General features: G+C 51.7%; 1 protein-coding gene across 1 annotated transcript; it reads right to left on the bottom strand.

Moving 5' to 3' along the window:
• Positions 1 to 6,505: 6,505 nt before the first annotated feature.
• DRG2 (developmentally regulated GTP binding protein 2) lies at positions 6,506 to 19,250 on the bottom strand. The gene is made up of 13 exons (XM_064153553.1): positions 19,140 to 19,250; positions 16,589 to 16,749; positions 15,417 to 15,506; positions 14,263 to 14,323; positions 13,274 to 13,364; positions 12,498 to 12,570; positions 12,259 to 12,349; positions 11,966 to 12,063; positions 10,848 to 10,924; positions 10,324 to 10,412; positions 8,919 to 8,977; positions 7,981 to 8,034; positions 6,506 to 7,894 (listed from the first exon to the last, which is right to left on the bottom strand). Exons 1-13 carry the CDS (start codon positions 19,201 to 19,203, stop codon positions 7,808 to 7,810), a joined length of 1,095 nt encoding a protein of 364 aa, XP_064009623.1. The 5' UTR covers positions 19,204 to 19,250; the 3' UTR covers positions 6,506 to 7,807.
• Positions 19,251 to 20,515: the final 1,265 nt, after the last annotated feature.

Consider the following 20,515-nt stretch of genomic DNA (forward strand, 5'->3'; position numbering starts at 1 on the left):
TTTCCAAAGGAGCAGGAAAGGGCCCCCGTGGCGGGGAGCAGCCCCCGTGGGGATGCTGCAGGGGAGGCACAGAGCACAGACATCACACCCGAAAGGGATCCTGTCATCTCCCACCTTCCCCCTGCGCTCCTCTGGGGAATCAGCCTCTTCCTCTAGCCAGGCACAGAGCGGGGATGAAGCCAAGGGACTCATTCTGCCCCATAAAGCCAAACTGTGACACCAAGAGAAAGGAGACAGCTTTACAGAATCCAAGACGCACCTGGCCCTGGCATGAGGAGCACAGCCAAGAGGAGCATGGGCATAGGAAGAACCCAACACCAGACCAAATCCTGCAGCCCTGCTGGGAAGCAAGAGGAGTCAGGAGCCCAAGGAGGTGCCCTCCATGCCAGGCCACACACATTGTGCGTGCATGCAGGGTTGCAAGTGTGCTCATGCACAGCTGATGAGGGTAGTTGTGGGGTTTGTTTGCCACATGTGTGCTCTGTGGTGGTGCCAGCAGCATGTCTACACACCCACATACCCAGGCTCAGGGTGACCACATCAAATGTTAATGTCAGGGCTGGACTCCTGCTGTTGCAGGCTCATGAAAGTTTCAGCAGCATCAATGGGAATTTGTGGATCACCTGCAGGTAGTGGCAGACCCACGTGTGCAGTGATGGCACTCTCTCCACTCTCTCACAGTGGGTACGTGGGAGGATCCAGGGGATGAGAAGCAGTAGCAGCAGCCATCTGTGCAACAGCTGGGGAAATTCAAGAAGCAATAGCTGTCATTGCACTGAGCCCACTGGCCTCCACCAGAGCTATGAGAGCTCCATGGCTGGCACCCCATAGTACTGTCTTCTCCCCAGCCTAGTCCAGCCCTGCCACTTTGTAACAAAGAGGGTACTGGCCACGACCTGATGGGTTTAGCCTCTACATTAATATCTGGGCTGGTGACACCCCAGTGGGGTCTGCACAGAGAGAGCTGCAGAGAGAGGGGTGAAGCAGGAAGGGAGGCACCCAGTACGTACCAGGAGAGGGTCTGTGCAGTGACATGAGCATGGGCTCAGTGGGAAAGTACATCAGCAGATCCAAGGACCAAGGCTCTGGGAGAAGATGACCAGAGCAACCTCTGATCCTATCACACCTGGTTAGCTCCAGCCATGTGGCTGAGCCAGGGAAAGCCATCTCACTCCAGGCAAAACTACCTTGACCTGTGGGCACAGCCCAAATCTCACCACCAGAGCCCAGGTCTGTGCCACTGCTGGGTGCAGAAAGAGGAGGAAGATTTTGGCCTCCTGACATTCTGCTTTGCCCATCCTAGCCTGGCACAACGTGTGGGACTATACCTTTACAGCACTGGCATCAGTGGGGCAGAGGTCCCAGGGCAACAGCTCTACCATCTCCAGGCAGTCACTAGCTGGCCCTGGGTCTGCTAACAGCCTGTTTCCAGTTACAGCTAGAGCAGGGCTCTGTGCTGCCACAGCATTCCATGCTCATCCCTGTCATGCCTCATAGGAGCTCCATACCCTGACTCCATAGTCAGCCTGGCTTAGCCAGGCACTTCCTGGTTGTGGCATCTCTCACCACATCCTCTTCCCCATCACCAGTTCTGGATCACTGTGCAGTCCTGCTATAGCTCTTGCCACTGCAGACGTGAGCCATAGAGATGCTGGGATCATGGGGACAGGCTGGACTCTTCCAGCAATGGGCAGTGTGACAGCAGCACAACGCTTCCAGTGCAACACAGTGCACCAGGGCTTGGCTCTCCTTGCCCCCTTGAGCACTCATCACATCCCTGATCTGGCTAATTTCAACCTCCTTCAGTTCCTCTCTCCAAGTTCAGCATGGGAAGCCAGCCATCTCCCAAGCACGGCCACGTCCCTGTCTGCCAGCTGCTGCCTCACACCAAGAGCTGCCCACAACAGAGGTGTTATGGGGAGAAGAGATGCTGGAGAGGAGATCAGGTGTGCACAACGTGCTGCAGGGTTTGCACTAGTGGGCACACAGAAACACTGGCTGGTGGCCTCAGAGCCAGGTAGGCAGCCCTGTGCCATCACCTTGACCCTAGAGTTGAGGCCAGGGGCCCTATAGAGCTTGGCTGTGGGTCAAGCAGCCCTCTTGGGCTACAACAGCCCCAGGGTAAAAGGAATCTGGAGAAGGGGTGGTGTAAGACATGGGGCAGAGATTCCTGGCAACAAAGCAGGTGCACAGGGGAGGAAGCTGTGCTTTGGAGGGCAGTGGGAACACTGGGACTGTGGGTAAGGTGGGATAAGGCATAGAGCAGACAGGCAGGGATGACCAGAGATGAGAGGACACCATATGCCCCAACCCAGAGGAGCTGAGCCCCATGCCACAGTGTTTGCATGAGGATCAACACCACACCAAAGGTCCCTCCCTGGCCCTTCCCATCACAACCTCCATGAGCCCAAGGGACATGCCGCCCAGTTTGGAGACTCAGAGCCACTCACCTGGGGTAGCCCAGCTCACCGCATGGCACCGGGTGGCTCGGTGCTGCCCGAAGGCCCTGGCTCTGCCGGCGCTGTGCTCTCGGCCTTGCTCTCTGCCAGGGACCGTCACTCTCCCGGCAGCCGCAGGACCATAGCTGAGCACGGCAGCTGCAGGCTGCTGCTCTCCAATGCATATTTGATGACTGCTATTATTTCCATCTGCACTCGTGAGCAGGGATGAGAGCTAATCTTCCCTCTGCAGAGCTGGGGAGCAGCTGGAGAGGCAGCCAGCACTGGTCGCTGTCCCCTCAGCCTCATCCCAAGGATGGACAGTCCTGTAGACCCTTTCCTCCCTGTGCCATGAACCCCAGATGTGAACAGCCCTGATGTACTCCACTCCAAAACAATGCAAGCTGAGGAGGAAAATATCACAGGGATGCGGAGGTGGATACATACCTCACTCCAAAGCAAGATGGGGATCAACCAGTTCCTCAGGCTGGGAACAGAGAAGGGATCTACACAGCCATCATCACAACGATCCTCTTTGGGATGAGCAGGGCACCTCCACCTGCCATCCAAAAGCATCGTAGAATCCTGGCACTGTTGAGGTTGGAAGAGACCTCGAGAGTTCAGTCCCACCACTTCTGCTAAGTCACTACCACCGAACCACGTCCCTCAGCACTACAGCCAGGTGTGTTTTAAATACCTGTAGGGATGACTCCACCACATCCCTGGGCAGCCTGTTCCGGTGCCTGAGAACCCTTTCTGGGAAGAAATTTTTCCTAACATCCAACCTGAATCTTCCCTGGTGCAACTTGACGCCACACATTCATGCGCCTCAAAGCTTCCCCCTCCCCTCCTCCAGCGCTATGCTCCTGCATCACATCAAATTGGGGACCGCTTTCCAGCAGGAACAGAGCTCTCAGCCTTAGAGGCAGGGACAGGACCTTGCTGCAGGTGCCGCACCACGCCAGGAAAAGCTCCTCTCCCTCTCCCCGGTCGCTGCCGTACTGCGGCGGGCATTTATTATGCTGATTGCTCCAAAGGCGAGGGCTTAACTGCAAATTACAATCAATAGCCCCAATCCCCGCGGGGCAGCTTCATCATCTCACAGGCACAAGCAGAGGAATTCAAAGCCTTCTTTTGCCAGCCATAAATCCTGGCCCCCACCGCAGCCTCCCGAGCCGGCCCCGCACGCAGCGCGGCGGCTGCTTGGGGTGACCCTTGTCAGCGTTTGAAACAATTAAGCTGTCACCGCGGATCGTGACTCTTATCTACGGCCCTGAGCAGAGCGGGGAGATGTCAGCCTGATGGGGTGAGGGAACCTGGCTGAGGCCAGCCCGCTGCAGTAACTGTCTCTCATTGAATTAAATGAATGTATTTGGAGTCAGAGTCTCTTTTTATTACCTCGCAAACGATTCCCTGACTAAATTAAATTATAAAAGGAGTGCTCAGCCAATCAAAGCTGCTTGATTGCCTGGAACAGGCATTTTAAACAGAGCATGCCTCGGGCTGTGGCTGTTTCCAGGACCTGATGGAGGCTGGCTGATGAACTGTGTCGAAGCCGACTCAGCCCGGCTCACGCCCAGAGCATGGCTCAGCAGTGGGCCCAGGGACAGGACAGGATCAGTGCAGCCCTCGGAGAGCAAGACACAGAGCCAACAAACGTGCCTAGAAGAGCAGGGGAATGGCAGGGGGCTGTGGTGCAGAAAAGCAGATCACCAGCCAGGCTGTGGAGCATCACTTCACCATAGATTGTGTTTGGGCTGGAAGAGACCTTTACGGTCACCAAGTCCAACTGTTAGCCCAGCCCTGACAGGTCGCCACTAAACCATGTCCCCCAGCACCACATCCACAGGGCTCTGAAACCCCTCCAGGAATAGACTCCATCACCTTCCTGGACAGCCTGTTCCAGGCCTTGGCAATCCTTGGAAGGATTTTTTTCCCAATACTCAATCTAAACTTCCCCTGGTGCAATCTGAGGCCATTTCCTTCCTTTGTGCAGTGCAGAAAATGCAGTGTGCTGCTCTTTGAGGGGCAAACCCACAGCTCCTGCCTGCAACCACCTCCCATCCTTCTGACAGGAAGCTGTTCTGCAAACAGGCTCAGCAAGGAGGCACTGAGCACATCCCCGTTCCCCAGCTACCCCATGGTGCTAACAGGGGGTCTGGCCACTTCATAAAACCATAGACTGGTTTGGGGTGGAAGCTGCTTTAAAGGGCATCTAGTCCAACCTCCCTGCCATGGGCAGGGACACCTTGCACTAGATCAGGTGGCTCAGAGCCCTGTCCAACCTGACCTACATTTCCATGAGTGGAACATCCATAAGTAGTCTAGGCAACCTGGGACAGCGTTTTCCCACCTCCAAAAAATTCTCCTATCTAAATCTCTCCTCTTTCAGTTTCAAAATATCATCCTTTGTCAGTTGCAACAAGCCCTGCTCAAAAGCCTGTTCCCACCCTTCTTATTGTTCCCTTAAAGTACTGAAAGGCCACAAAAAGGTCTCCCTGGAGCCATTTCTTCTCCAGGCTGAACAACTCCACCTCTCTCAGCCTGGCCTCACAGCAGAGGTGCTCCACCCCTTCTATCATCTTCATTGCCACAAACCTCAGGAGGCTCCAGTGCAATCCTAACGCTGCAGTCTTATTTCCCTCCTGCCCTTAGGATCTTGCTTTCCTAGGTGCTGGAGAGATCTCAGGCTGCTGCCCCAAACTGCAGCGTCTGCAGCTTTTAACATTAGAGCAGAGCAATTAGAGAAGCTGTCTGGAAGAATGAGCGTGGCAATTAAACGCACACATCTCCAAACACAGCTACCGACTGGCTTGCAGAAAAGCGACCCTCACTAAAACAAGAAGCTAGCCTCTTCTGCCTTAACTGGTTTTACTTCATCCTCATTCTAAAGTTAATCGTGTGCTGGCTCATTTTGAACAGGGTGAAATGCCCAATTCCCTAAACAAAGAGCAAGGCTAATTAGAGAGGCTTTTAACGTCGGTGCTCTGGACTAGTCAAGGTGCAATCCAAACACAGAGGTAGGCACTGACTAACCAAGGGCATGATTTAGCAGCTAAGTACTTTGTGCTTCAGCCTTTTACCAAGGGGGTTGGAACATCTCTCCCATACAAGGAGAGGCTGAAGGAGCTGGGGCTGTTCAGCCTGCACAAGGCTCCAGGAAGACCTAATAGTGGCCTTCCAGTACCTGAAGGGAGCTCAGAAGAAGGCTGAAGTGGAGCTGTTTCCAAAGGCCTGCAGTAAGAAGAGGAGGGGCAATGGTTTGGAATGAGAAGAGATTTAGATTGGATCTTAGGAAAAAGTCCTGCACCATGAGGGCAGTGGAACACTGGAACAAGTTGCCCAGGGAGGCAGTTGAGGCCCCATCCCTGGAGCTATTCAATATGAGGCTGGACAAGTCTCTGAGCAACCTGATCTAGTGCAAGATGGCCCTGCTGAGTGCAGGTTGGGTTGGACTGGATGACCTTTGTAGGTCACTTTCAACCCAAACCTTTCTACAGTTTGTAACTCCAGCACCGGGTGGCCCAAGGACAAAGCCCGCTCAGCCCACTCTGGCCACCCAAGCCACATGACACAGCCTGGCAGGTTCCTGAGTTTGGAGTGAAAAGTCAGAAACTCAGGGACAAAAAAGAAACCAAAGGAGCTCTCTGTGCAGGCAGCAAAGGCTGTGCAACCTTCAGAGGCAACGTAAAGGGCAAGTTAATGTGCTGGAACAGCCCCCCACGGCTCACACAGAGAGGGCTCCTGCTTGCTCCTGCCAGCTCAGCCAGAATGCAGCTAATTTGGAGCTGGTTCTCCACTCGCTGCCACCACAGCCAGGAATTGCTCTGCGCCCCAGCTGTGAACAAAACCAGGGACAGGGAAGGGAATGGGCAGAAAGTCACCTTAGCTTGCATATTGTATGTGTGAACACCTAGCTATCTCCCACCACACCTAATCAAGCCCACTCAAAGCCCTCTTGTAGCTATTTCACATCTATTCCCTGCCACAACCTCCTGCAACAGCATCTTGGGATTCCTCAGGTGGCTGAAGGTATAAAAAGAATTAGAACTACACATCAAACCATCTACCCACTGCAGGCAGACACCTGCAGCTCACATGAGATAGCAACTTTTATTTTCTCAAATAAAATAATCCTTCCATTTCTGCTCGATCAGTTTGTGAGGGGTGGGGAGGAGCACAAAAGAGAAGGAAAGAAGGCCTGCTCAGACAAGTTCTGGATCAGACCTGTCCCCACAGTTAAGAATCTGCATCAGACCGAACTCTTCTTCAATGAAAGAAAATAAAAGCTATTGGCAACTCCTGCTCCCAAAAGGGAAGAGCTGCCCTCCATCAGGCACTCTGAATCGGTTAGCATCAGCACTCAATGAAAAAGCATGATTAGAAAAATGCCACCATGGAAAATACCCAGACAAGCAACAATGTTTTAACAGGGCTGGGGTAAACCCCATGGTACTTGGAGCTCAGAGAGCTGGAATTTAGGAGCATGATTAAGAAAGACCTCCAGCACTACTCCTGGGGAGTGATAGGCAGGACAAGAACAAGGAGGAAAGCCCCAGGACAGTTCCTCAATGTGTGGTGTGCCAGAAATGGTTCCTCACTGCAGCCCGTGGCTCTGAATGGTACCCTGCTGCAGTGTGGCCAGGTTAGTCGTTCACTAACGGGGCTTCACTTCTCATCTCTCAGTAACAGTTGGACCAGCCTGCCAAGAAACCTTACTGGAGAGCAAAGGAGAGGCACAGCGTGCCACAGCTGAACGTTAGTTGAGGCAGGGCCATGACAAATTCACCAGGGGCTGTCTCAGATGCAGAGACTGAAGTCTCCAATGGTGAAAGCTGCAGGGACAATGTGGTTCAGATCGATGCTTAAGTGAAGTGAATGGCTAAGCAGCAAAGCATCAGCAATGTTCTCTCAGCCCTGGCTTCCTTGTCCCAAAACACAGTCAGGTTTCTCACACAAACCTGTTAAATTCCCACTGGTTAAATGAGGTTAAACACATGAATCCATCTGCAAACCTTACTGGGGCAGGACACTGTGGGCTGTGAGACCTGTCTACTAGAAGAACCAGTTCCTTTTTTAATTTTAAGAAGCATTACTTCATCTGAAATGCTGCCAGATGGAAACCCACCTTCCCCAGCCCCACCTGCACCTACAGTAGCCTCATTTTCTGCCTTTCTCCAAGAGGAGGAGCTTCACAGAAGCTTTCTTGGCTGTGGATCACATCTCCCTTTTTGTTGTTTGTTTTTTTTTCCTTTTGTTTTTCTTTTTTTGTTTGTTTTTATTTTTTTGTGTGTGTGTTTTGCTTTGTTTTGATGTGGTCAGTTCCAATTCTAGTGACTAAAGACAAGGCCAGGCACCAGCAAAGAGGGTTACTTCTTTACGATCTGAATGACATCTTCGTGCTCCATCATATGGGTTAAGCCCACTCTTTGAGGGCTGTATTTTGTGCTTGTCCCCTTTAAAGCAAAAAGGGGGAGAAGGGTTAGAAGAAGATCAAAGACAGCCAGGAAAAGGGATTCCTCTTTTGCTGCTAAGCACTTACCCACACCAAGGCATATTTGAACTGGCTGGCTAACGATCTGTGAATTCGATGGCACTGCAACACAAACAGACAGCAAGTGAGGCAGGTCAGTGATGCTACTCTGCAAACAAATTAGAACCCAGGAACTAGAAGCATCTCAGAAATTACAAGAGTGGCCTCAGGAGCTGGTTGACAGCATGTGAAACAACACAGAACAGACACACAGGGATCATCAGCCCACAGTAAGCCACGTCCCACTGCTTCCATGAGCTTTTTCACTGGACTGAATGAAGCTCCATCTGCACATAAGGAGGAATCTCTCTATTCTGAGGGTGGTACAGCAGTGGAGCAGGCTGCCCAGAAAGGTTGTGGAGTCTCTGTCTATGGAAACTTTCAAAACCTGCCTGCGATAGGACAAGGAGCAACAGGTGTAAGCTGCAGCAAAAGAGGTTCTGCCTCAACATAAGGGGAATTTCTTTACTGTAAGGGTCATAGAGCACTGGAACAGGCTGCCCAGGGAGGTTGTGGAGTCGCCTTCTCTGGAGATTTTCAAGGCCTGCCTGGGTGTGTTCCTCTGTGATCTGTGTTAGATAGTATTGTCCTGCTCCAGCAAGGGGGTTAGACTCAATGATCTCTTTGGGTCCCTTCCAACCCCTAACACCCTATGATCCTATGCCATGCTGCTCTAGGTGAATCTGCTCTGGCAAGAGGGCTGGACTAGATGATCCCTTCAGAGATCCCTTTCTGTGACTCTGTGAAGTAAGTGGGGTTTTTAAAAAAACCCTCCATAGCACCTAATAAAGCAACCTGAGGCAGACAAAACCAGTACAGGTAGCAAAAGAAGCAGCTCACATTAAACACTGACACATCCCAAGCTTTAAGAAGCATAAACCACGGGAGTCTCCAAGAGGAAGTGGCCTTCTACAGAGAAGGAAACATAAAAGATGCAGAGAAATTACCACATGCTCCACAGAGGCCCCTTTCCGTAGAATAATGGCATCTGTAAAGTCTGGTCTCTCTGTGGAAAAACAGGAGGAGAGAGGAAGAATAATCACTGTATTGCCATCAAGTGCCTTCTGATGTGCTGACACCACCTCATAGTGCCCCCTCCCTACCACTCCCACATTCCTCCTCCTCCCATTGCACTTGGCAGCCCCCAGACACAGGTATCCGGGTACTTCAAAGCAGCAAACCACTTCTGTAGACATTCCAGTACCCACAAGTAGTCACCTACATCACACTCACATAGCCAACAGCTTCCTCACAACCCACCTCCTCCAACAACTCCATTCCAAACATTTGGCTTAGGACAAACAAAGCCACCCAAATCAAAGCCCACTTAAGTAAAACCAAACCAAATGACACCGCCCTGCAGTTTTCTGTACCACCCCCCCCAAGATTTCAGAGCTTAACAAGCTCACAGAACGTTCCTTCATCTCCTTACATCCACAGCTGCTCACAACTAATCAGGGACAAGTTAAAGATGTGCCTTCATTACTGGGAGAAGCTGCAAGGGAATTGTAAAGCAAAGGGAGGATCACAGGCACTCCTGAGCCTCAGGAGCCTGGCACGGAACCACCAAACCTCTCAAGGTAGGAACAGGAGATCTCTTCTAGGTAGTGGTGGGATGAACTGTCCACAGACTGTGTGCAAGGAAGAAAGTTGTGAACTCACATACTTTACTTCCTTCAATCATCATGAAGGCCATAAAGACACTGGGGAGCACGGAGCATCTCTGTGAGGAGAAAAGGCTGAGACCTGGGGCTGTTGAGCCTGGAGAAGAGCAGCCTGAGAGATCTTCTCAATGCTCAGCAAGACCTGAAGAGTGGGGGTCAAGAAGACGGGACCAGAATCTTTTCAGCCATGCCCAGCAACAGTACAAACTGGAATCCAGGAGGTGCCATCTGAACAGGAGAAATTTCTTTGGTGTGAGAGTGCTGGAGCCAGAGAGGTGGTGGAGTCTCCTCTGGAGAGATTCTAAACCCACCTGGGTATTGTGCTCCTGGGCATGCTGCTGCAGGTGCCCCTGCTTTAGCAGGGTGATTGGACTGGGTGACCTCCAGAGGTCCCTTCCAGCCCTCACCATGTTGGGATTCTGTGACTCTGGACAGTTCATCACAGAGTGTGCATAATAAGGAAGAAAGCTGCGAACTTCCACAGTTCATTTCCTTATCTCATCATGGAGGATGCTCCATGCAAGAAAATGCACCTCCTTAGTGCAGAAAGACCAGAAGGAATGTGGTGGGATATATGCAGGGCTGGAACAGGTGGAACAGACAGCATTTCCCACGAGCTGAAAGCCAGTTAAGGCTACCTAAGCCCTTTGTGCCTTTCAAACCTTCTGCTCAGCTAACAGTCACTTACGTCCTCGTTTCTTGGTGTAGATGCAGGTAAGTGCCAGGTACTCCCAGAGTTTCTCCAGCAAGTAGTCCAGGTTCAGCTTCATGCCACAGCTGCAAAACACCAGGAATATCTGCATGGTTACCGTTGTTGTGATTCAGAGATCAGAAGAACAAGGTGAAATGTCTTATTAAAGTACTGGGGAACGAGGGGAAAGTCTTTAATGAGGCCAGTAGAGGAAAAACACAAATTGAAACCAATTGGGTTTTCAGAAGGGCAAATAGCTTTGAAGCAGCAAAGCCTCAGTCAGACACATCAGCACTTCTAAGGGAACAAATTAGGCTGGCTTGCTCCAGCTGCAGTGTGGAGAAGCCAAGCAGTCTGGCCTTCCATGGCAATGAGGCCTGCACAGTGTTTCTGCTCCTTGCCCCAGCAACTGCAGATAGCCTGGGGAGAAGTCTCTTCTTGAGAGAAGCTGGGGAAAGAGGTAAGAAATGAACCACCAGAGCATCCAGGGCAGCACAGCAGGCAGTGTGGCAGGCTCCCACCTGATTACAACGCTGTGGGGTCTCCGAGCAAGACGATCTACTTCCTCCATCGATATCTGGTCGATCTTGTTGTAAACCTAAGCCAAAGGTACAACACCCACCCATTAGCAAGCCAACTCAGCAACACTGCAAGAGGGCTGACAGGCACTGGTGAAGCTGCACTTCAAATACTGGGTTGTTTTAGGTCCCTCATTCCAAGGACATTGAGGTGTTGGGAGTGTGTCCAAGGAGGACAGTGAAGCTGGTGAAGGGCCTGGAGAACAGGTCTGATGAGGAGCAGATGAGGAACTGTGGTTGTTCAGCCTGGAGAAAAGGAAGCTGAGGGGAGACCTCATTGCTCTCTACAACTCCCTGAAAGGAGATTGGTGCAAGGTAGGGGTTGGTCTGCTCTCCCAAAGAACAAGGAGAATGGCCTCAATTTGCACCAGGGGAGGTTTAGGTTGGACATGAGGAACAATTTCTTCCCCAGAAGGGTTGTCAAGCCCTAGAACAGGCTGCCCAGGGCAATGCTGGAGTCCCCATCCCCAGAGGGACTGAAAAGCTGTGCAGATGTGGTGCTAAAGTGCATGGTTTAGTGGTGACCTGGCAGTGGTGGGTTAATGGTTGGATGTGACGACCCTAAAGGTCTCTTCCAACCAAAATGATTCTATGAAGTCATGTACAAGGTAGTTCCAGCACCTGAAACAGAAATTTGGACCCTGTCAGCTGAAGGACAAAACAGACTTAAAACTGGAAAGCCTAAATGTCGGTTTGGACCTTTCAAAGCTCTCCCTTTCACTCCCCCAGTATCTTTGGTTGCACTATCAGCGACTTCTGACACAAGGGACCAGCAACAAAAACCCAATCTGAATTCGTGGTATAGGAACTGAAGGCTCTGCACTGTGGGACCAAATCCCACACCACTTCGGCTCAAGCTGCTCCACGTCTGCCAGCCACAAGAGGGCACAGGGAACACACGCAGAGCACAGCAGCACATGAGAAGCTTATAGAAACCTCCCCTTCTGAGCTGTGTTTTCCATCTCAGGCCCCACATCACTCCTGCTGCAGGAACCAGGATGATTCTCAGCAGACTGGAGATGCTTGGCATAGCTGAAGGTGGCTTCTTCCAAGATACTCACATAGAGGCAGGGCATGTAGACCCTGTTGCCTACAATCACATCGATGAACTCATCAGGGGAACAATCCTCTCTGAAGAGGACTTCAGCATTGAAGATTTCTGAGGTGAGCATTGTCAAGGCCCATATCCCAACACATCAACACAACCACCGTGAGCCAATGGGCTACGCTTGCTTGTGAAAGTCCTTGGCAACCCAGAAAGCCTCAAAGGCACAGTGAGGCTGTCCCACAGCAGGTACCACTTGACTGAGGAGCTGCTGACAGCTTCGAGGTCTTCTGCTTTAGGAAAGGATACTATATTCATGGAGGATGAGCTGTACCAACTTCTCAGAGCACTGAGTCAACGTGACAGTTGAGTTGAAGGAGATACCTCCACCCTTCTTCGGCTGCAGGGAGGCAATAAAGCAACTTAAGAATAGTTTGCAAAATCCACAACCCACTCCCCCCAAGTCTGTCTGACAAAAGGGACAGCACTCAATGATCTCAGCTTGGATCAGGCAGCCAGATACAAGCTGTGCTTGCAGGAAACCCCACCTTGAAGTAGATATTTGGTTTGGTTTTGTTCAGCCGGATCCCCACAGACTCCAGCTCTTTCTCCAGTAAGGCCCTGTGGGGACACTGCATGTTAGTACTGTGACACTGAGCAACAGCCAGGTGACACCCACACCTTTCCTTTTTGCTTCCTATTGACACAGCCTTGTCATAAGCTTTCACTACAACCTCATGTAGGACAGTGCTGTGAAAATCCAGGTTGGCATCCCTGTCTCTGAGCAGCCTTCCTGTGGGAATGATTCTTCAGCTGAGAAGCAGCAGCTTGCTTCTAATGGAATATAACTTCCACCTCATACTCAGAATCCCAGAGTGCTTTGGGTTGGACCTTTAAAGCTCATCTAGTCAAATTCCCTGCAGTCAGCAAGGACATCTGCAAATAGAGCTGACTGCTCACAGCCCCAGACAACCTGACCTGGAGTAGTTCCAGAGATGAAGCATCTACCACTTCTCTGGGCAACCTGGGCCAGGGTGTCAGCACCCTCAGCATGAAAAATGTCTCCCCTCTCTCTAGTCTGAATCTCCTCTCTGTTTAAAACCATCATACCTTGCCCTCTCACAACAGACCCTGATAAAAAGTCCATGCCCAGGTTTCTTATTGGCCTTTATAAGTACTGAAAGGCCACAAGAAGGTCTCTCTAGACAGCTCAGGTAGTGATTCCCCAACTTGCACAGGATATACTTCAAGGAGCTGGTGTTTTCTGGGAATTCCTGAACTTGTCCCACTACCCCTCAGCTCCATGTACCCAGCATATGCTCACCTCTGTACTTCACCCTTGGTGGCATCCAGCATCATGATAACGACATCTGCTGTCCTGGCCACAGCTATCACCTGCCGACCTCTGCCCTTCCCTGAGAAGAGGAGATGGTTGTACATCAGCAAAAAAAAAAGCAGGTGCAAGTTCTGTTGCCCTGCAGAGCTGCTTAGAAGCAAAGAAAAAGCTTTTGTAGTGTGGTACTGGCTGTAGCGAGCAGCTGGGGAGCAATCGAGCAAGTGTATCTGCTCCATACATAGTGAGTTCTGCCCAGCACAAGCCCTAACAAACACTCTGTACTGCTGCTCCTCCACCACAGTATCAAGACTGATTGTGTAAAGCCAGCTGAGAACAGCTGCACAGGTGGAAATGAGATCACTGCTAGAAGGAGACATCCCCAGGCACAGGACGTGGGCCTAGAGTCCCTCTGCAAAGGGGTTATGAATTATTTCTGGTCAATAAAGAGAGAGACTTTATTAACCAGGCCACACTCCTCTAAAAGAGAGCATTAGGAGATTTTCCAACATCTCCTGAGGCATCTTCTGACATGACCAGCCAATCAGGATGATGACAAAGCAGAGGGACAAAGCCAACATCTCTTCCCAGAATCAGGAGTCATAGAAAGATTGGCAGGAACTCAGGGAGTCAGTCAAAAGAGGTTACTGTTTAGCTGTGATTCCTCCCCCTGCCACTAGCATCTTTCTTTAGCTTTCCTCTGCACCAGAAAACAGACGAGGGAGATAACACTCACACAAGAAGGTGAGAAGTGACTGGCTTGCTTGGGTTCCCACCTCCACAAAAGCATCTTTCTGCTACATATAGAACCTTTTGTGGGCTCAGGGATAAAAATCGTGCCTCACATAAGATCAGGGACTCCACAATTTGGAAAGCCAACATGGGAACTCTGGACCCTGGACACCTGCCGTGGTCTGAGACACCTAACTACACCACTGAGGGCAAATCCCTACTTTACACAAACACAGAGATCAGCCGACCTTGTGCTGCTCCTTCAATGATTCCAGGAAGATCCAACAGCTGAATATTGGCTCCTTTGTACTGAAATGGAAACAGGACAGAGAGATGAAAGCTTTATGTAGGTCATCTGAGGTGCCTTGAAAGCCTGGAATGCATGCTGGAGTCCAAAGCCTGCAGAGAGTGGAACTGAATGAAACTCAGGACAACTACACACAGAGCCAATGGTTCTGTCTTGCCCAGGTACCTCCAGAGTGTGTCCTAGGAAGCTGTGTTCAACATCAGGCACTGTGGTATGTTAGGTCCTGACCAATAAAGCCTCACATGACCGCAGCTCGACAAGGCACCAGGGCAACAGCACGAGAGTCACCTTATCCTGAGGCCATGAAATGGAAAGGGGAAAAACCCACAAGCCTTTAGTTTCTTGGTCTAACAAGAAAGCACAGCAAGCAGCAAGTGCCACCACCTCTTACTGAGGCAGCCCAGAACCGCTCAGATGTGCTGCAGCAATTCCAGCAGCACAAAGTAACAGGAGACTTTAATTTACTACATCTGCAGGGCACTGGCTTTCCAGCTGCCATTGCAGCAAAGTCCTCAGCAACAGAACTAGCAACTGGCTGCAGCTCAGGGCTGTGTTACAGTATTTGTGTTTATTTTAACACCAATACTTCAATTCTGCTTTCAATTCTGACCTGGATTCTCTCATTACTCTCAGACACTTTTCAGTTTGATGCCCTTTATCACTTACTTTACTGATGGATGCTTAGGCCATCGCTAATAAAATTCCACAAGGACAGGAGGAGTTGTATTTCCTCTCTAAACTGATCACAGTACAGACTGCCTCTTTTAAAGCTTCATTAAAAACAAATCTGTCAAGGTTTCCAGCCATCTGGTCAGTGGAACCAGCAGCAGTTACAAAAAAATTCAGCTGAGAATCGCTCTGGTCAGTGGAACGGCAGTAGATGAAACACCCTGGCTCAGGCAGTCAGTCCTGAAGAGTTATGGAGCCTAGGGAACTGCTAAATCAGCTCTGTGGGTAGCACAAGACCTGACAGCTCACTCCAGATCTCCTAAAGTTTAAAGCAGAAGTCAGCAGAGACCTTTGGATACTGACACATTTACCTGTGCGGGTCTCTTACCACCACTAACATGCTGAAAGGAGGAGAATCCCACTTACTTCTATGACTCCTGGGATACAGGTCAGGGTTGTGAACTCATAAGACGCAGCTTCACTGGCAGTTGAGGTCATTAAACTCAAAAATGTGGACTGAAAGGCAAGAGATCAGCATCATCAGAGATATGTTGGTCAGTGGTCAAGAAAATGTGTGACACCAAAGTGTCCTCAGCCTTCAGGGCAGTGTTGTGGCTGTCCCAAGCACAGGGACTGACAGAGTGCTGGGTCAGCTGCTGCTGTCACTGAACATTTGCTTGTGCTCTCACTCATTTTATCAGCAGTGCTGTGGCTGGGTAAGACAAAGCACTAAGCAGAAAGGAAGGAGTGCTGCCCCTAGCTCTAACTTTCAGCTCTCTGCCTACAGTAACACAGAATGCCAGGTTGAGAACAGACCCCAAGGATCACCTGGCCTGACCTTTCTGGGTGACAGTGCCGTTGAAATGAGCTGGCCCAGCATGCTGTCAAGCTGAGACTTCAAACTGAACAATGCAGGGGAATCCGCTGCTTCCCATGGGAGATTTGTCCAATATTCAGCTGTTCTCATGGTGAATTCTTTTCTTCCAGAGTCTCATGGGAATCTCTTCAGCAGTAACTTGTCCCCATCACCCCTTGCCTTTTCCATGGGACTCCTTGTAGAAAGGGACTCTTTTTCCTCCTGGGAGCCACTCTTTGTGTACTGGTACATGGCAATAAGGCAGCCAGTTAAGGAGGGAGAGATCACAGTGAGAATGGCCTCTCCCAGGCAAAGGCCCCTCCTTACACCCAGCCACATTCAGCACTCAAAAAAAAAGGCAGGATTTCTTCCTCCCTGCTCTTGTCAAGTTTTAAAGGTCTGTTTAACTTAGCACTCACGTGCATAGAAGTATTTTATTGACTCTTTCTGTCAAGGTCTCCCCTAAGGCTGCTCTTCTCAAGGCTGAACAAGCCCAGCTCTCTCAGCCTCTTCTGATATGGCAGCTCTCCCAGTCCTCTGATCATTCTTTTGGCCCTTCTCTGGACACTCCCCAGCCTCGCTGCACCTTTTTCATTCAGACAGCAGGAAATCTGTCTGTTGTCACGGCAAGAAGGTGAAAGATGAAGAGGAGATGGGTGTCTGCTTCATCAGCTTTACAGGCACTGCTACCCAGAGACTGGAAACACACATGCCACGTGGTTGAACACGGACGCTCACTGACCTTACCCACAGAAGGAAAACCAATCAGTGCCACCCGGGCATCACCAGATTTCATCACATCGAAGCCTTCCCCTTTAGCAGCTGAGGATTTGGAGGGTTCTAGCAACTGAGCTCTGTATTTTGCAAGCTTTGCCTTCAGCAGGCCGAGGTGGTACTCCGTGGCTGCAATAACATAAACACAACAGCTGAGTGACAGGGAGCTGCTGATAACGTCTAGAAATAAGAGTCATAGAATCAACCAGGTTGGAAGAGACCTCCAAGATCATCCAGGCCAACCTAACACCCAGCCCTATCCAGTCAACTAGACCATGGCACCAAGTGCCTTATCCAGGCTTTGCTTCAACACCTCCAGGGACAGTAACTCCACCACCTCCCTGGGCAGCCCATTCCAATGCCAATCACTCTCTCTGTGAAGAACTTCCTCCTAACATCCAGCCTATACTTCCCCTGGCACAACTTGAGACTGTGTCCCCTTGTTCTGTTGCTGGTTGTCTGGAAGAAGAGACCAACCCCCACTTAAAAAGAAACACTGTAGACCTTGGCCCATGTCTTACCCACTGCTACAAGCACAAACTACCCCCGAGGTGTTCTGTGACCTTTTGAAATACCAAGCTTGAGAGTAAATTTGGTACCCTGCACAGAAAGTCAGGCCTGAGGGAAACAAGCAGACAAAATTTTCCTGGCTGAAGGAAGCAAAAGTAGAGTGAGAGCAGGTGCAGGAATGAATGGGTGAAGGCAGCCAGTTAAGGAGGGAGAGATCACAGTGGGAAAGGCCTCTCCCAGTCAAAGGCCCCTCCTTACACTCAGCCACATTCAGCACTCCACAGGAAACAGGATTTCTCCCCTCCCTGCTCTTGGTAAGTTTTAAAGGCCTGTTTAAGTTAGCACTCACATGCATGGAAGTATTTTATTGACTCTTTCTGTGCAAAACACTGGAATTTGCACCTGACAGAAAAAAAAAAAACCAAAACAAAGGTGTTGGTTGTTTCCTTTTGCAACAGACAAGGCCAAGGAACCCAGGAGATTACAGAATTTACTGTTTTTCCTTTCTATTATTTGCCACAGTCTAAAGCCCACTGCAGCAGCGAGGCACTGGGAACCTGCTGTGGCAGAACCTGCTCCCCATTCCCTTCTTTAGGCAAGGTTTTAACAGGATCACAGGATATCAGGGGTTGGAAGAGACCCAAGGAGATCATCCAGTCCAACCCCCCCACCGGAGCGGGACAATACTATCTGACACAGGTCACAGAGGAACAACATCCAGACAGGCCTTGAAAGCCTCCAGAGAAGGAGACTCCACAGCCTCTCTGGGAAGCCTGTGCCAGTGCTCTGTGACCCTTACAGCAAAGAAGTTCCTCCTGTTCAAACACCAGCCTGAGAAGCCCAGAGAAGACAGCCCTGGGCTCCCTGTGCCTGCATCATTGGGGTCCCTGGCTCAGCTCCAAGAGCTAGGGGTGCTACCAGGACTCTACACTGCACCTCCTGCAGGCTGTGGCCCAGGGCTTCCCACCTGCGTGGGCAGGGCACCAACTGCAGAGAAAGAGAATAGCTGCCAGGAGCGGTAGCCACCAAACACTCTACCCCAGACTCAGATGCTCATCCTGGTCCCTCACCTGCCCCAGAGCAAACACCCCAAGCACCTCAACAATTCTGACAGAGCCCCTTGTACCACCACACCTCATCCCAGCTTCATAAACCACCCCACAGCACACCTGCCCCATGGCCCAGACTGTCATCCCTTCCTTCAGATTCCCCCCCCCAGGCCCCATATAACCTCTCAGTCCCTTCACTCCCAACCTCAGACACTCATATCCCGAATCACCTCTTCCCCTGGCTCCACTGCCAACCGCTCCCCATAACCTAGAATCATAGAATCAACCAGGTTGGAAGAGACCTCCAAGATCACCTCCCAGCCTATCCCCCGGCCCTAGCCAGTCAACCAGACCGTGGCACTAAGTGCCTCATCCAGTCTCTTCTTGAAGACCTCCAGGGACGGTGCCTCCACCACCTCCCTGGGCAGCCCATTCCAATGCCAATCACTCTCTCTGCCAACAACTTCCTCCTAACAGCCAGCCTAGACTTTCCCCGGCACAACTTGAGACTGTGTCCCCTTCTTATGTTGGTGGTTGCCTGGCAGAAGAGACCAACCCCCATCCGGCTACAACCTCCCTTCAGGTAGTTGTAGACAGCAAAGAGGTCACTCCTGAGCCTCCTCTTCTGCAGGCTGCACACCCCCAGCTCCCTCAGCCTCTCCCCATAGGGTTTGTGTTCCAGGCCAGCAGCTCCTCTGCTCGCCCAGCTCCTCACCGCCACGTTCTCCCCTTCCCCCCGACTGCCCTTAACTCAGCAGCCCCTCTACGGCTCCAGCCTCACCATAACTCAACAATCTCTCTGCCCTGCCACCCCCGCTCGCCTCTGCTCCCGTACTCCCCGAAGGCTCTGCCCTGCCACCCCTGCTCGCCTCCTCCCCCGTACCCCCGAGGGCTCTGCCCTGCCCGCTATCCCCAGGCAGCTCGGCTCCCGCTCGCCCCGTACCCCACGCAGACCCAGACCTTTGTTCTTCTGCGTGCGGGCGATCTCCTTCTCGATCTCCGAGATCTTCTCCAGGATGCCCATGGCGGGGCCGGGGCCGGGCCCGGGCAGCTCCCCAGGCCCCACACGCCGCACACCGGAAGCGCCGCCGGCCTCCTCCGTCCGTCTCCTTTAAGCGTCCGGGCCGAGCCCATGCGGGCGGTCCCCGTGCTCCCGCCGCGCCGCCCCGGCCGCCTCCTGCAGCCCGCCTTCCACGTTCCGGCTGCCACCGCGCTCGGGACGCGGGTGGGGGACGCGGGTGGGGGACGCGGGGTGACAGACGTGGCAGAGGGAGCTGCCCGCGAAACCACAGCACGGTTTGGGCTGGAGAGGAGCTTTGAGAGGATCAAGTCCAACCGCTAACGCAGCACTGCCAGGTCACCACTAAACCACTCAGCACCACATCTACACAGCTTTGAAGGTCCTCCAGGTTCGGGACTCCACCAGTGCCCTGGGTGCCTTGTTTCAAGGCTTGACAATCCTTTCGGGGAAGAGCCCCAAAACCACCAACCTAAACCTCCCCTTGTACAACTTGAGGCCATTTCCTCTTGTTCAGTTGCTAGTTCCCACCTCTCTCCAGGGAGCTGCAGAGAGCCAGGTCTCCCCTCAGCCTCTTTTCCTCTAGGATGAACTCCAGTTCCTTCAGCTGCTCTTCATTAAGACCTGTTCTCCAAACCCTTCACCAGCTTCATTCTCCTTATCTGGACCTGCTCCAGGACCTCAATGTCCTTCTTGAAGTAAGGGGCCCCAAACTGACTCCATTCTTTTGAGGTGCAGCCTCAGCAGGGCCAAGCACGGCAGGATAACCCCTGCCCTGGCCACACCAGTGATGACCCAAGCCAGGATGCCATTTGCCTTCTTGTCCACCTGGGCACACACTGATTCATGTTCAACCACTGTGGGTGCTGGCTGACAAGTCTTTCTCTGGGAAGTTTACAGCCACTCTGCCCCAAGCCTGGAGTATTCCTGAGGTTGCTGTAACCCAAGTGCAGGATCCAGCCCTTTCCCTTGTTGAACCTCATCCTATTGGCCTTGACCCATCGATCCAGCCTGTCCAGATCCCTCTGTAGGGCCCTCCTACCCTCAAACAGATCAACAGTCCCACCCAACTTAGTGTCATCTGCAAACTTCCTGAAGGTGCCCTCAACCCCCTCACCCAGATCATTGATGAAGACATTAAACAGAACTCACACCTGTGCTGGAGCCTGGGGAACACAAATGAGGCTGTGGAGGAGGTTAACAGGAGATGCAGGAAGATCCCTCAGGAACTCAGGTTTCAGGAGTGCCCCCTACTAGGCCCTGCCCTTCCTGCTTCTCTAATTAAGCCCAGATCCTTCATTTAAGGCTATCAGCAGCT

The sequence above is a fragment of the Pogoniulus pusillus genome, chromosome 13, assembly GCF_015220805.1.
Source record: "Pogoniulus pusillus isolate bPogPus1 chromosome 13, bPogPus1.pri, whole genome shotgun sequence".
Taxonomy (NCBI): Eukaryota; Metazoa; Chordata; class Aves; order Piciformes; family Lybiidae; genus Pogoniulus; species Pogoniulus pusillus.